The sequence below is a fragment of the Protopterus annectens genome, chromosome 3.part0, assembly GCF_019279795.1.
Source record: "Protopterus annectens isolate FY-2018-M chromosome 3.part0, PAN1.0, whole genome shotgun sequence".
NCBI lineage: Eukaryota > Metazoa > Chordata > Ceratodontiformes > Protopteridae > Protopterus > Protopterus annectens.
The window spans coordinates 1601015616-1601032816 of record NC_056731.1 but is presented as its reverse complement, the minus strand read 5'-3'; the positions used below and the strand labels follow the sequence as shown (position 1 = coordinate 1601032816).

At 39.8% G+C, this 17201-nt stretch overlaps 1 protein-coding gene across 1 annotated transcript in view; it reads left to right on the top strand.

Annotated features, from left to right (window-relative positions):
- Positions 1-17201, top strand: part of NIPAL2 (NIPA like domain containing 2) — a 1611812-nt gene that overhangs the window by 1273529 nt on the left and 321082 nt on the right. Inside the window, exon 8 of the mRNA XM_044065637.1 lies at positions 8586-8674. Within this exon, the coding sequence (XP_043921572.1) occupies positions 8586-8674 (89 nt within the window). The remainder of the gene's footprint in view (positions 1-8585; positions 8675-17201) is intronic.

Sequence of the window (17201 nt, the reverse complement as noted above, 5' to 3'; positions counted from 1 at the left end):
CCAGCTCTGAGGAGAAGGTTCAGGTGCTTTTTCTCTGAGCATGAGGTTTTGAAATTTATTATCTGCAGACCTGCTTTGCCACTACATTCCTACACGTTGGAACCCAACACCCTTGCACTGGGAATTCATCACGTCAGAATATGTAAGGGGCCAGCTTCAGTGCAGTGTCATCTCACCTCTGTCCCTAGATTAGATCAAGAAGAGACCTTCACCATCTTTCTTTCTGTTCCTACTCTGGCTTTTGTTTCAATGCTAGTTGCACTGAAGTTGTCACCAAAGCTTGCACTGATTCCATTGATGTCAATGGATATCTTTTCTTCCACACAAAGGGTCCTAAGCATAGGTGGTTTCTTCAGCCCTGAGACACCATCGATGTTTTGACTCTTTGATCATTCATCATTGATGTTACTGCAGGATAGTGGACCTCATAGCACACACATTGCTGAGATCTGGAGCATTTTCTTCTTAGGAGAGTTCAGATGACTCTTCTCCCAGCCCCCCCCCCCCCGAGGAAGAGGAGGTACAAGAGAGGAGGAAGACAAGCTCTTAAACTGAAAGAGAAAATGAAGTTCTCATACTGAAATATTGTACATGTTTTTCACTGGTGAAGTGATCGCCACTTGTATTTTGCAATTTTGTGAGCATTAAAATTGTATATTTCCTATAAATCTCCTTTTTTCCTTTACTGTTTGGTTACTTGAACTGCTTTGTCTTGCATTCGCCTTGTAGAGGGGTAATTTAGCTAGAGAGCAAGTTCTTTGTTGTTGCATTCCACTTGAGGGTCCTTTTTTGCTATGCTGTTAGGTAATCTTAAGGTAGAAGGTGTTTACCTGGTCTGTCAGAGCTGGAAAGCACTCCCGAGGGCCTCTCAACGTATAGTAATTTATTGGCAAGAGGGGTAGTGAGTTAGATTTCACTTTCATTTCTGTTTCTATAATTTAGGTGTATTTGTGTGGAGCTGCTCATCATGTAGCAGCAGTTGACAGTGCCCTGTACAGATGCAAGTGCTTGGACAATTAAGTTTACATATAAAACTAATACTAGGACTGTAACTTGTAATTTAGTGAAGCATTCTACGGCATTAAGTTCAGAACAGCTAGCTTGCATGTCAGATACTACTAGGATATGTTATTAGCTAGTGCTAGGATATGGTATTTATGCTAATACCATATCCTAAGACTATTTAACTGTAGTCCCTAACCCCAGAGACTACCCTGGAAGACCTCTGTAAAACCCAGTCCTCAAACCCTAATAGAACACCATAGTCTAGTCTTTCGGCTTTTCCCAGTTAGGGGTCGCCACAGTGGAACTCCGGTCCGCTAATGATTGGCAGTGGATTTTTACAGTGCTGAGTTGCCAGCCCGACGCCCAACCTTCAAAGAAGACACACCCATTCATCCACGCACCTACCTGCATGTCTTTAGATGTCACTTGACCATGGGGAGGGCATGCAGACTCCACACAGAAGGCGCTCCTGCCGAGAATCGAACGGAAGAGTCTCTTGCTGTGAGATGACAATGCTAACTGCTGCACCTCCTCGGTCTGCAATAGCCCACCATAGTACAGGTCCAAATTACGTGGATATGCAATTTGCAAATATTTCCTTAGCCAGATTGGTAGATATGGGCATCCTAAGACAATTTATCCATTGTCTCTTGTTCACAGACACACTTTTAATCGTTAGAGAACATTGCACAGTATGCAAGATATGTACATACACAATTTCCTTGAAGGTAAAAATCTCGCTTACTAACAAGGTTGTCAAGAACATGCACAAAATCCACCACACAAAGTCCTGCACGCACACACACCATTTTATGCTGAGACACTAAAAAGCAATCTCCCCAAACCTCCTAAGCCTGCAAACAACACCTATTGTCAGCAATCTCTAAAGCACACACCAAAAGTAACATCAAACACCACAAATAAGCATATACCCAGTAAACCCGCGAAAACAAAACCCATAAGGCAGTTAAACAATTTGCCCAGGACTCATTTCATAGGTGGCTCCATTGTACAACACACACATGCCCCACTCGCCAGACTAAACAAGGGTAAGATTATGGTCAGTTGCTGGAGCCAGGATCTGCCATCTTACACATGCTTTCAAGCCATCACAGCACAGGTAACAGTATAATTCTGTCATAGTCCATGTGGCTGTAAATGACTCAAGATGTGCCTGTTTGGTCTATATAAAGAGATAAGTTATGGACCTGTTTGAATATGTGTCTCAGACTGGTATTTGCCTTCCACTGATCACCTTTCTTCCTTCATCAAGGATGATCCCACACTATGAACAAAAAATGATTGATTTTAACAGCTGACTTAGTTTCTGGCATTAGTCCAGGGGATTTAATGTCCGTTAACCTGGGAGGACACGGTCAACAAACCACATTACTTTGCCAAAGATGGCCTGCACCTGCACATGCAAACACACCCCAGGCTTCTGGATTTTGCCCAGAAATACACTCCCTTAGAACCTTTTTTAGGCATTGCCAAAGTGACAAATCTACTGACATAGCAAATAAAACCCAAAGGAATCTAAATGTGTTACTGCTGAATGCAAGGAGCCTTAGCAAGAAACTTCACACCCCACAAGCTCTCCTCACTTTGGAGAATATAGGTATCTGTGCAGTTACCAAGACATGGTTTAAAGATGCAGAAAATACTCTGGCAGTACAAGGCTACAGTGCCTTGCAAACACCATCAGATACACAGATAGAGACTAAAGGTGGAGGTGTCTTATTACATCAACAAGTACAACTCAAATATGGTTAAACAGGGTGATACCCTGGAGTTCATCCACATCCAAATCACCATAGATAGTCCCTTACCATATCTTAACAAGCTACAAGTTAACCATGTAAGTCACAAGAATCTCACAACTCCTGCTTAGAGCTACTGGAGGCACACTGTGTCCAGCAAAACACACTATTCATGAGAGACTTTAACCACTCCTTTATAGACTGGGAAATGCACAGTGCCTCCAACTTGCAGGCACAACATTTCCTGGACTTTATCAACACATATGCCCATGATCAGTTGGTGTCCACTCCAACCAGTGGTTAAAACATAATGGACCTAGATCTCACCAATATAGGAGAGTGCTGCACACCCTCCCACACAAGCTGCGTCACGTCCTAACTTGAGGTCAGGTCACAAAGTTGTCTCCTTTGAAATTGAAATTAAAACCAGCTTGGAAAACCCAGCAGATCCTGTTACAGTTATGAACTATTCTAAAGCAAACTACAACCTATTAAGTGACGGTTTGTAAAAATTCAGTGCCCTGCCTAACTCCAAGTTCACAAGAGCATATGAGTATTGTTCGCAGAAACACTGTACACATGTAAATGACTGCATGTAGACTGCTGTACCTACCAGAAGTAAATGCAAAACAAACTCCAAAAACAAACCACACTGGTGGAATTCTAAACTTAACAGGATATATAACAAAAGGAAAAAGTCATGGGCAAAATCAGAAAGATCAACTCTCATAATGACAAGAGCTCACTAATTAAACTAAACAGGAAATTAAGAGGACTAAGTAAATCCAACAAGACCAGTTACAAGATCAAGATAGCCTCTCAGGTAAAGATAATCACAAGGCCTTCTACAGCTATGTGCAGAACGTCAACGGTAACACACAACAGTGTGCAGAACTGGTAGTAAATAGTGCCACCTTCATTGAGCACAGTGAGATAGCAAAACTGCTGGCTGACAAATTCAGTTCAAACTTCAGCCCCCACTCTCCCACCACCACCACCCTCCATTAAATCCCCACCAGCATAATCCCCCAAACTATTAACTGGAAGCAGGTCATAGTGGTGTTCCCTAAAGCTAAAACTGCAGCCTCAGTGGGACCCGACAATATCCCAGGTTGCCTCGTAAATAGCCTGAAACATGACCTATCAGGACCACTTGAGTCACTTTTCAACTAAAGCCTCATGACAGGCTACATGTCAATTGAATGAAGTATGGCAGCAGTTATCGTCCTCCACAAGGGTGGACCATCAACTGACCCCAGAAAACTACAGACCCATTAGTCTGCCTAGTCTAATTTGCAAAACTATGGAACAAATTATAAGGGGAAATGATCAGCAAAGTAATCGGCAACCTACAGACACTGGACCTATCTCAGTTTGGTTTTGTCAAAAGAAGTTCATGCCTACTTAACCTGTTAGACTTGTTTGAGATGGTAACCAAGGCAAGAGATGAAAGGAAAATGGTGCATACTGCCTTACCTGTACTTGACTAAGGCATTTGTTACAATACCCCACTCAGGTATTGTGGACAATCTCACAGAACCAGGCATAGATTCCTACATATCTCTCTGGATTGCCAACTGGCTCACAGATATGACTCAAGAAGTCAGGAATGGTGAGACCACCTCCACCCAGAGGCAGGTCACTAATGGAGTTGTACAGGGCTCCATACTGGGCCCACTTCTGTTTCGCATCTGCATCTCTGAGATCAAGGCTAACATCAAAGGCCTCTGGCTTACCAGGTTCACAAATGACTGCAAATTGGGAGCTGTCATAAATTCTTCTTCTGGCACTAATATCTTGACACAGACAAATGATTGGTGTAAAAGCTATATATTAAAACTCAATGCAAGGCAGTGCCATTATTGTGTCTTTTGGGAAAACATCTCCCCAAGCAAATTACCTCATTGATAAGACAGCCTAAGAGTTGACCCTGTAGTTAGAGATCTGGGAACATATATAGACAGTAATCTGGCCTTTGTCCAACACATTGCCAAGGCAATAAGAAAATCATTCTGTCACTTTAACTTGTAAGTAAGGGTATGGGATACAGGTCCAAGGAAGTTTATAGTATCACTCTACTCTGCCCCTATCATGCCCATCATTTGAGTACAGTGGCCCCTTTGACATGTACCTGCCTAGGCATATGCAACAGCTGGAACACCCACAGAAGTTCCTCACCAAGAGAATCCAGGGTAATAACACATTATCCTACATAGATCATCTTAGAACCATGTCTCCATACGCCATCTCCTGCAGGTTGTTGAGAAGTGATCTATGCTTGGCATACAAGGCATCCTTAGTTAAAGCCCTGATGGAGCTTTTGCACATCCGCAAAATGAACAGCACCAGAAACGCTAGATCTAGGGATTTAAACTTTGCTTGCGACATAAATAGAACATGCTGGTAAGACAGATATGTGTCTCAGAGGATCTCCATACTCTGGAATGGGCTCTCCAGTCATGTGAAGGAGAGTGCAGCACTAACCCTATTCAAACATAACCTTCACTATTGGATGAGAAATAGTAAATTCATCCCTGGGTTGGCCCCCATGTCTCTTATAGAGAGAGGCTGACTGTGAACATTCCCTAACTAACGTTGGATGGGAGATCATAAATTCACCCCAGGCTGGTCCCCGTGTCTGTTATAAACAAAGGCCTACAGTAAACATTCCCTAACTAACATACTCCAACCTCCAGAACTTTTTAGCAACAACCTAACTAACATACCCCTCCAACTGAGGTGCACATGTTACAAGGGCCACAATTGGTTTGGGTTGTATAGTTAGGCTTATAAAGGCCTTGACATTTATTAGCTTAGTACTTCCCTGTGAACCTATGAACTTGTACTCCTCTGTGGAGTTCCTTCCCCAGATACAAATCTTAACAAAAGGTAGAGTCCTCCTAAAATCCCCTCATGAAGATGCCACATTTGTCAAGATATTGGAGAGTTTGTAGAAGAATAAGTTCTCTCCTCCAGTGACCTGGGCAATGCTTCCTCCAGAAAAAAGCTCAAGGACGTGGTATCCTCCAAAGTGTAAAAGTAGATGGATCTGGCTTAGCCAATACCTCATAAATTGGATAGAGTGCTGCAGACCCCCAAAAATAGTACTGAAACAAGAGACTCAATAGTGGTATCTGCTGCCACCAAGCAGGGCACCCCCAAGGATGCCCAAGCTATTCATTCTCCAAACAGTGAGTCTAGGATTGCGGATAGACTTGGGAAGTGCATGTGTGTCCTGTACCTTCTCTGTCAGTCTTGAGTTGTATGGTGCATATATGATCAAGTTTCCAAGGGGGGTGGCAGAGAAAATTTCTGACACTGAAATAATAGCCCATGGGTGATGTATATAGTTTCAAACTCAAGTGGCAACCATATCTTTCATCTCTTCACTGGAGATGGGTTTGATTCTTAATCTATTGAATAGATCAGTTAGATCATTGGGTACAGGCACTGTAATAAGGAGGCAAGCCTGGACGTGACTCACCAGTTTTGTAGACCACTTCAAGGTGGCAATTATCAGTGCTCTGTTTGACAGAACCTCCTTGTTTTTGCAGAAGGTGAAAGAGAATCTGCAACAATATGAGCAAGAGAGAAAATACTCACTGCTGTTGGGGTAATGTTTTTGGCACCACAAAGGGGTTTTCAAAGGAATCAAAACTGTGCCAAAACTTTATGGTACTGCAAGTCCCAGCAGCCTCAGAACACACAGCAATATGATGGAGGTTCCTGCAGTAGAAGGGATTTCCAGGGTAACCACTGCCATTGAGGCAAAGATGGTCCAAACTATCAGGTCTTCAGGGGATTCTTTTGAGACTCCCATCAGTGCGAATCCCAAAAGGTTGTCTGATTGTCGTCATCTGGAGGCAGTTGGAGGACAACTTTCCCACCACTTAGCAGTGCGCATCTATCATTCTGGATAAGTGGATAAGGGAAATCATATCTGGAGGCTGCTCTCCTCCCTTTATTGAAAATGTCTCAAAGTGTTTACTCCAAATCCCTCAACAGTTTCACCCTGAAAGAAGAGGGTAGCTCTGAGAGAAGTAGGTTTTCTCCTCCAGAAAAGAGGAAAGATTAACTAAACTTCTATTTGAGCCATCATTTCTGCAAGAAGGGTTTCAGAACATCATGCTTTATCTTCAGATTTTCTTGCCTGTTTTTTCATTCAGGTAGAGTTGCACTTAGAACAGACCCTCCTTTGTGTCACAAGTGGCCACTCTGATCATTTTGAATCAGTCCATTAATCTACTGGTATTCTTTCCAAATTATTCAAACAAAGGTGTATACCAGCTCAGGCTGCATCCACTGTCTTTCTAAAAAAACTTATTCTTTGAGGAGATTGTGACAACTTCTGTATGGTCAGTCTTGCATAGATTTTGCTAAACATTATAATAAAAGTACCCTTTCTACAGCATGTGCTTCCTTTGGAGCCACCATTCTAAAAATCTTACTGTCTTAGGTCACTCAAGGTCAGCTTGGTATTCTGTCCAGCTGTTTCCAGTGTATGAAAACTGTCAGAATAAATACCAAGTTGTGTACTTAGGACATTATATTTATCTGGCCATTGTTTGGACACTGTAATAACTGGCCCACCTTCCCCCTCCAGATTGTCACTTGTAAAGGGACCTGTAGAAATTTAGAAGAGGCCTCATTATGTCCTCAGGGTTCTTACAGTCATGATGTTGTATTTCTGTTTTTTAGTCCGACATGCATCTTCCTCACAGCAAGAGGTTCTCCCATTCAATTCTCTGCTGAAGTGGCTTCTGTGTGGAGTCTGCATGTCCTCCCTGTGGCGATTGACGCTAAAGACATGCAGGTAGGTGTGAGCGTGAATGGGCATGCCTTCTTTGAAGGTTGGGCATCGAGCTGGCAACTCGGCACCATAAAAATTCACTGCCAATCATGAGCGGACCGGAGTTCCGCTGTGACGACCCCTAACCGGGAAAAGCCGAAAGACTTTAGTCCGACATGTATCTAGCTATTCATTATTGCTTTGTATGAAATCCTTCTTAGGGCAAGGGTTTATGAGCTTATAAGCTTGAGCTTGCAAAGGGTGCCATTACAGAGCAAAAGAGTGCCCAAGCGACAAGTTCATTTGTTTGTAGTATCCGTAAAGGACCAAATAAGTCTAATGGTCTCATAAGTACATAACTTACATATTACAGCCCTCCTTCTGAGGGGGTTATTTGTAGGATCTCTGAAGACTTGCCCAAGAGGAGGCATAGAGCATTATGGGAATTGGAAGAAGAATCTGAACTTGTGTAAGTTTTTCAGATTCTTGGCTGACTCGTGTCCAAAGGTTGAAATAGACAAGCATGGATCATGAATATCTATTGTCATGGTAAGTACTTTTAGTTTTCTTCAGATACAGATAACATTCATTTGTGATTGAGTCAAAATCCTGAACTTTTTATTCTTAGGTCTCCTTGTATTTTTATATTGACATTATGAGCTGTCTGAATTCCTTCTGCTCCTTTGTGCACTCCTGTAACTTTTTTTTTTTGTCTTCTCTTGGGGGGGGGGGGTCTGTTTTCCACATCTCTACTGAAAAGAGACAAATCCAGCTGGACTACATAGTTTATGTGGGCTAATAATTAGACTGCATTACTATTTCTTCAGCTTTAAGTTCCCAATTAATAGTGATGTTTTTACTAATCAGTGCATCATGAATGCAGTCAACCAAATCCTTGTTTATAAAGCATTTTGTTTCTGAGACTGTTCTGTACTGTATCATACAAGTGATTTCTTGGTATGTTTACATTGATCATGTTTTAAAGACTGTATGCTCTAAGCTGAAAAACAGTTTATTGTGTTTCAATCTAGGTTCTTAAATCAAGCTATGGAGTTATACAAAGCAACTGAAGTTGTGCCAATCAACTTTGTATTCTTTACGGCTAGTGCAGTTATTGCAGGTATGGAACTAATATCAACTTTAATCTTGGTTATTTAATGCAAAATTGTTCTGTTGGTCTGAATAGTATGTAGAAAAATAGAAAGATATTTGGAATGATACTGAAGAAGTGACAAGCACCAGTGTGTATGGTCTTTGCAGACATTATTTAGGTTGAGCTATAGGTGCGCCTGTCTTCCTTGTATGTTGAATAAAATGCTAATGCAAGGCTGTGGTATGTGAGTAGTGAGCAGTTATGTTTAGGTTCAAAACAACAGTACAAGGCTTTGTTTTGACTGATGATCAAAGGAGCAGATGACCAGTAAGGGGCCCTATTCTTGAAAATATAAATCACAGATGACCAGAAAGGGTACTGCCGCTGCACATTAAGTCTACTAATAATCAAAATGTATGTTGTTTGTCTAGAAATAGACATAACTTCAAATTAATTGACATTGAGCAATGGTAATTAGCTTAACCAGTGGGTTTAGTTATCCTGAACATATAGCAATGTAACTTATGCAACAGTTGTAACCATCAGCTACTGGTCAGAGTCCTAGAATTTTTGAGGCTCAAGCATTGCAGTGAAGTTTTCTGGAAGCAGTGTAACAGTCAAGTTACAGTTCTTAGAAAAGCTGCACCAATTATGTGCCTCAGGTCTGCATTAGCCAGAACATGAGGTCTTACCTCATACACTTATGCTCTAGCCAGAAGGGGGTAGTCAACATAAATTAAGGAAAAACAGGCCAAGCCTAAGCACTAACAAGTTCTTGGTGACTTGTTTACCCAAATTAGTGTTCTAGAGATCAGGATGAAGTCTATGAAAGAGCTAGTTAATAGACAGAACATGTTGCATTGCCCCTTTTTACATAAAATAAAAAATAAATTGACTGTTCCCACACATCATACCTCTCAACTGTCCCTAATTTTGACTCAGATTTTAGCTCAGTCCCTCTTAATCGCTCCCAAAACTTGTAACTTTTGGAAGAAATATAGGGAATTAAACTTAATAGATAATGACAATAATTAGAGTTATAGACTTCTTTTACTTCAGAAATGTATATTAATTTGCATACTATTATTTCGTCAATATCTCAAGTTAAGTTTATTAATATTTTGAAAGTGTCCCTGATTGCCCGTGATTATTTCTGGATCTGTCCCTGATTTTGCTGTGATTTTCCCGATAGTTGAGAGCTATGCCACATATCAGACTTTAAGATGTTTTTCTGGTGCAACATTTTTCACTCTTTGCCTTAAAAATATTGGCTAGTGATGATCATTTTTTTTTTTAAGAAAAATACTTGTTCTACACATTTATAAATGCTGCCATTCATTCAATACTTATACTGTGAAATGTCAAGACTTTTCTTTACTTGCTCCATTTGTCATTCAGAATTGGTGGTTAATTGTGATATAGATATGTTACATATGTAATATACATATAATAGCTTTTAGGTACCCAGCATGATTGCTTTCCATTAAGCAAGCAGTAATGCCCTAAGGATAAGAAATACAAGGAAATAAAGGACCTTCCAGGGATGAAGATGTTCTCTGCTGACTGCATTATTGTGCTTAGAAAATTGGATGTTAAAATCACTTTGCATTTGTTTTATTATTAAATATCTTTATGTAAAATGGTTCCTTCATATAATGTTTAAAAGTAAGTGTTGGATATGTAGTTCTTGTTGGACAAAGTATTTTGCATCCAAAATGTAAAAGTTAAGTAGCACTTGAACAGATAATTCATGCAGTGTATTTGCACAAGTGAACACATGGATTGGTAGTTTATATGATTTATTCATTTACCAGGCAATCTGAAATGTTTCAGTTTTCATGTTTGGCTTGTTCTTTTTTAGCCTTGCTTGAACCCATTTTCAGATCATTTATTTTAAAGTATTTATGCTGCTACACTGTATTTTGCTTGCATGATATTTCTGATTACACTTCTCTTCAATGTATCTTCTGTACTAGTGGTTAATATCTTGTGTAGTGGCAGTTAATGCTTACATTGTATTCTTGACTACAGTACTGCAGCAAACCATCCATGTTTACTTCCTGATGGATTATACTTCTACAATGCTTGAGGTTAGCTGACAGTTTAATGTGAATGTGTACAGTTAGTTATGCTGTGACAAAGAATTTACTTAATGCAAGTTAATATATTTAAAATTCATTTTTTTAATGATAAAGTTTAGAAAATGTTTACTTAATTATGAATATATTTAAATGCAACAAGACATTTATTTATGTAGTGACTGTTCTTTTGGAAGCCACATTTAGTAATAGAAAAATAAATGTGGCAACTTCAAGAAAAAGTTTTACTCATGGTGCATGGATTTCTTGCTATAAGTAGGTGTTTTTATCGGTTTACTATGGCTTATGCGAAATGCATTCAACCAAATGTAGCAAGGTCGAAATCAAGTTTTCCGAGGCTGAATATATAGATCCCGGTGAAGTCGACCTCATAATAGTGTATGGGAAGCTGCACTCGACCTTTTGGTAACCTCCGTGCCGAGATGTATAGGGAGGTCATGCTTCAGTGAGGAACAGGGAATTAGCCCATTTCCTCACTGTAGTGCAGTTTCGGAGTTGGTATATTTAATGTGCAGGGGGTGAGGGGAGCACAGCCCACCACATGGGGGGGGGGGTGCAGGGGCCTGCAAAATAGTAGAATTAATGTACCGTTGAATGTAGAATTCAACGGTATGTTACTGTGCATAGTAGGAGGTGAGTGACGTCACCTTCTGCTATGTCGAATACATCGAACCCTGGATTCAATGTATTCAGTTTTGTTGTGGTTTACTATTCGGAATTTCAGATTCATCATTTTAGGTCAACATTGTATGCGATCGACCAGAGTTGATTTGAAATTCCCATGATAAATCATTTTTATCACTTTGCTGACCACCCAATGGGGAAATGTTCTGGTTGAAGCCCATTTTCTAAGGCATGCTAATAAACCTATCCCAGCAACTGCTTTCATTTAAGCTGTAGTGATGAGTGTTTGCTTCCGTAGCTCGGTAGTGAAGAGTACTAGCACCCTACCTGCCACCCAGACAATCCAAGATTAATCAGTGGCTCAGGAAGCTGGAACTTCTGGGGAGGGGTGGGTAAGAGCTGAGCAACTTGCATCAGCATTCACCTAGGAGGGAAAATCGTGGTGGCTCACCCCCGGAGATGACATGGCACTCCAGGGGAGCTGCCTAGACTGCTTCTCCAAGAACAGCCCCCAAGGGGGAGGAATATGGAAAGCCTTTCCCAAACCAGTGCAGTAGCCCTTGCAGAGACATGTCAAAGAGCAGGTACACCTCTGTTTTAGGAGTATATATGGTCTGTCTGCTCTGAGAAGGAGCTCATGATAACCACCAGGAGGCCCTATACAAAAAAATGCCCTTATGACTGCCAGGATGTCAGCTTTGTGATTTGCTGACTTGTTACAGGAAAGGAATAGGCTAGGAACAGCTCTTGCCTTGTGAGGAACAAATAGGCTATTATTGGATCACTGGGAGCTAAAGGATGGCAGGCAGTGGTGCACAAAAAAGTGTAAATAAACCTGCAGTGCTGTTTGTAATCCTTCTGTTTTCTGGTTTCACTTACAATTCATTGTTTACAATTCCTTGCTTCTCTTTTAGTACAGTAGAAGTTTATTATTGAAATAAATGCTGGTTGCTGTAACTCTATCAGGTACAGTGTTCTACTCACAATCTTCATCATAAGATTACTCATTTATGTATTGGCCCTTCCAGCTCTCTGGAATATGTATGTTGCTTCTCTGTGATCAACAGTATTTGAAAGCAATGCATTTTTTTAATCAACAATAAAATGATATATGCTGCTTCCCCTTGGTCTTCAACACTTGAGAAAGCTATGGGTTTTTTTTTGTTTAATCTCAGTAGGACTGGCAGTGATGTCTTCTATGCCTGCACCCTATTGACCCATTTATTTCATGGAGTGAGAGCTGGTCATCGCTTTGACAGATTTGTTCCTTTCTGATTTGCTGTTTGTTGAACCAGGCTCTCCTTGTGTGTGTACTGAATAAGGTTTATGGTTTTCTTTCTACTATTTAACAAAATGAAAACCAAAATAACAGTATTCACACCAGTCTGATTTATTGAACTATTTATGAAATAAATGCTTTGAAGAAATTCCATTCCTTTCCTTCCCAGTGGCCATGATGTAGTTATCTATTTCTAAGTGAAGTTGTATATAAACTGGTCTCTGCCTGTACATCAATACGCCACTTTGAAAAGCTGACCTTCTACTGTATATAGTTTTTAAGATAATGTGCCAGGTCTGAGCTGGTGGAAATCTAGCAAGTACAGCTTGAGTAAGACGGAATTAAATGTGTAGTGGCCATAACAGCTAAGGACAGTTGTTATTCCTTAGCCTGCATTCAAACAGCATCTTCCACTAAAAGCCATTTGGTAGGCAAGGGAAATCTGATGATATTTAAAAATTCAACAGGTTGTTTGTTTCTGTATTCTCACTGTGATGGTCCCTACTCTGGGCCAGTAATCAGGGAGCCTCAATCCTCACCAGTGAGGAATGGCTACTGGGTACAGAAGTGGATTCACACAGTATTTTCAGATGCATCTGTCCGCACCAAGCACAATTTCCCTTAAGAGCTCACAGACAGCACACTCCAGACCTAGAGTCTGTCACCAGGCTCCAAATAAGATCCCACAATGACCACTTTGGAACGCTGTCTCCCTGTTCCAAGTAGCTTGGGTATTTGATTTTTACACACACACATGCGCGAGCACACATGTGTGCATATACACACACACACACACACACACACACACACACACACACACACACACACACACACCTACCTGGGAAAGGTTGGCACAGATTTACCAGTTGTGCCCCCCCCCCCTCTGCCCAGGCTATAAGGTAATTACACTGCCACCAATCAGCTTTTCTAAAGCTCTTACAAAGGTACCCAATTATAATGAGTAAAATTAATACTAATACAAATGATAGAGTTTGATTAATGCAGCATGGCTTTCAGGAGCGGCCACAATGTCACTATTAAGATGTTAAAAGTATTCTCTAAAAGGCCACCCACAATGAAAGGTATAGAAATAGTTAACAATAAATTAAATAGAACCATGAGAATACTGAATATCTAGTTACAATAAACACCACAGTTTCAATTACAGGAGATATAAAAATAACACAGTTGGATTGATTCACACAGATGCAGAAAAACAATATTTAACTAATCTCACTATATTTTCCTGACTGAAGAATTAGCGTTCCCTGGTTACTTACTGATGAGTGTTGAGTTACTACAGCAAGGCAAGGTGAGGTGTGAGGTTTTGTGAGATATCCAAGAGAGATCTTTCCTTTCAGGTTCCAGAAGACAAAGTGCTGCTGTGAGAGTTTTGTCATATCTGTCACTAATATCTAAAGAATCATTTCAGTGCTGGTTATAGCATCTGAAAGCTATAAAACAGTTTCAAAAACTTCCACTCTTCTAGGGTAGCAGTTAGTTCACCCCTAAGGACAATACACTAAGATTCCTAGTTTTCCCAAACAATTTTGTCTCTGGCTGCAATCAGAACTGTAAGATAAAATCTTTATGGCCTAAATCATCCCATTTAATTTTCAAACTATTTTTCAAAATTAGCTAGACTGAGATTAACCTTTTCCCTTCCAGAATTCTCTGTTAAAACATATACATTTAATCAGTTATAATAATACTGTCTGACATACATCTATCTATATCTCTTTTCTGTCCAGCAGGAACCACTGTTGATATAATTTTAACACAAGCAACTTTAGGAATACATTTTTAACACAAACATCTGTACACATTATTGTGATAGCCAGATGACATAAAATTTTTTACAAAACTACAGCTAGCTGTGCTGGTATATGTTACACATGCACTGCCCTGCTCTCCCTGGTGCATATGGCACTACCTCATATCATCATTCTCACTATTCAGATTTTTTTGTAAGAGAGATTTGGGTCACTGCAGTTCAGTTGGTGTAGTTGTAATGGGTGTGGATAGACTCATTCATACATTTTGGCTCGAATAGTAAATTCCGCATAGACAGGAGTAGCGTTGTTTAGTCCCCCCACTTCCTCCAGATAAATACATAAATAAAATTTCTTCTACTACTTTACTTGGATTACACTTAAATGTCTTGTTGCAGGTTATGCAGAGCTGCACGTCTTGAATGGTTGTGATAAGACAGGTGTTAACAGAATGCAGACAAACATTTCTGGTTGTTATTTTGAATAAAATGTAAGTGGGTTTACACATTCTCTGTGGGTAGCTGAAATAATTATTTTATTTTGTAAAATGAACCTTTAATAATATGTTTAAAATATTCTGATCAAAAGAATGTTTTGATTTTTCTTTAAATCAATTATATATTATATAATTTGTGAGTTATAGCAGTCTAATCATAGTTGACAGCAGAAAAATATTTTTTAGAATTGACAAAGTACAACTAATGGGAGCTATGGTCATGGCTGGGTTCAGTTTAGGAAAGTTAAGTACTGTATTAACAGAGCTAGGTAGAATATAATGGTGTGCCTGTACTGTGTGTTTCCTCTCATGCACCTATAAAATTACATATACAGTTAACCTGAGACATAGTGGGAAAAAAAACTAATGTTGAGGGGAGAACAAAATTAAAAATTCATAACCAGCTGTGCATTAGTGTATCTGATGTCTGGTGTTTTAAAACCGCCAGTAATATTTTGGCCTCTTTTTTTTTCCCTCCACTACATCATTCTTTCCACACTCTACCCAATGCCTCAAATTCATCACCAGGGTCCATCAGCCACCAGCTATTTTGGACTTCCTCCAGTAGGGCTATAGCTGGCACAGAGCTTAAGGGCATCTTGAGGGTTCTGGCCATATATATCCTCTGAGATTTATTTTTTTTTCATATTGACCAATCCGATTGCTCCTGTTCCTCACAGTAACAGTGGTACACCTAAGGAGTAAGCATACAGTGAAGATGTGTGTAGAGTTTTGCCCAGCCTCCACAGCACCTCAGCCATGTTCTACCCAATCCTCCCTTTGTATTCTGCCTCCCAAGCATGACATCCCCAGGCTCCACAAGGGATTGACACAGGAAATGCTGACAGGACAGCCCCTACCCACCCAGAATAAGACTCATCCCTCCCTTCTGCTCATCAATCGCTCCAGCTGCTAATCAAACCAAGGTGGCCAGAGCCATAGTCAGGGCTTTATTCCTCTGTGCCACCAGTATGGCTTAAAGTCTACCATATTGCTGCCCATTATCATGATATTCCACATAATTCTGTGAGTTCCATCTTTTTCCATGCATTTAGTCCATGGTTTTCAATTTTAAGACTGCATTACTTTAAAAGTGGAATGAAAGCATTCATAAAAATATGCATTTTGGTTACAAGCATCTAAAAATTAAATTCCCAGTTAGTGAGAATGATGCATAAAGCCATTTTGTGTAAGCACCTTAATCTTGCAAAGAACAGCATTTTAATTTAAAGAAATACCTTTTAATGAAATGCCACATGTAGATCCAGCCCAGATATGTAATATGTGAAGTAGTGAAGCCTGTATGCATGTGTAATAAGTGGCATAGTCTGAATTTGGTTTTCAGTCCATTTAAGTGTTAAGTTAAAATAATGTCATGGATGAATGAGGTGGTTTATCAGTAAGTCATATGGAGGTGGGAGGATGACATTAATGGTTAAGGTGTTTACCTTAAAGACACACAGTGCAGGGTTTGATTCTCACATGGACTAATTGGCTAGGCTTCAAATGATCCAAAAGGGCAGTCAGCCTTGTACTAATCTATATGAAAAAATTTAACAAACAAATTGCAACTGTTCCTGCAGATGGTAATTCCTGTGATATATGTATTTATAGCTTCCAGTAACTGAACTGCTAAAATAAGGGAAAGCTTTTCCTAACCCCATTTTGTTATACAAAAGAGCTAGAGACTGTTTATTTTAAGAACGAATGGTTTGATAGCTTGGAAAATCAGTACGACCATAATAATTGAGTGCTGCAAACATGAAATTTCTTTTCAGCAATAACAAAGATTTCAATGGTCCAGTAGCTACTAATGCTGTACATCATTCACTTAAAAAAGAAAAGATAAACTGACTGTTAGTTAAAAATTAGAGCCTGCAAAAATTGGGGAAGCCAGCTGCTAGTTCTAATAAGCAAAGCCATAATTAAAACGAAAATTAATAAGTTAATAAAAGAGTTTGTCATTTTAGCAATACTTTTATACTAGTCCTTATTTAATAGTGATATTGGCTCATTTTCCTTTTTCATTATGTCTTTTCTTGGTTGAACTATATGACTGTGTCGAACAAATGCCTCATGTCAGTTGCAGAGTGTTTAACACAATGTAAACAACTACAATCTAGTGAATGTTCTACTTTCTCTTAAAATTAATTTGGCAGACCATCTGGCCCAGTGGCCTTATTTGGTAGATTATGAATAGCTCTAGTGACAATATTATTGGCAGTGTTTGCTTTTGGCAAATGCTAATTATTTGCAATGATGGAAAGTGGAAAAGATTCTGACT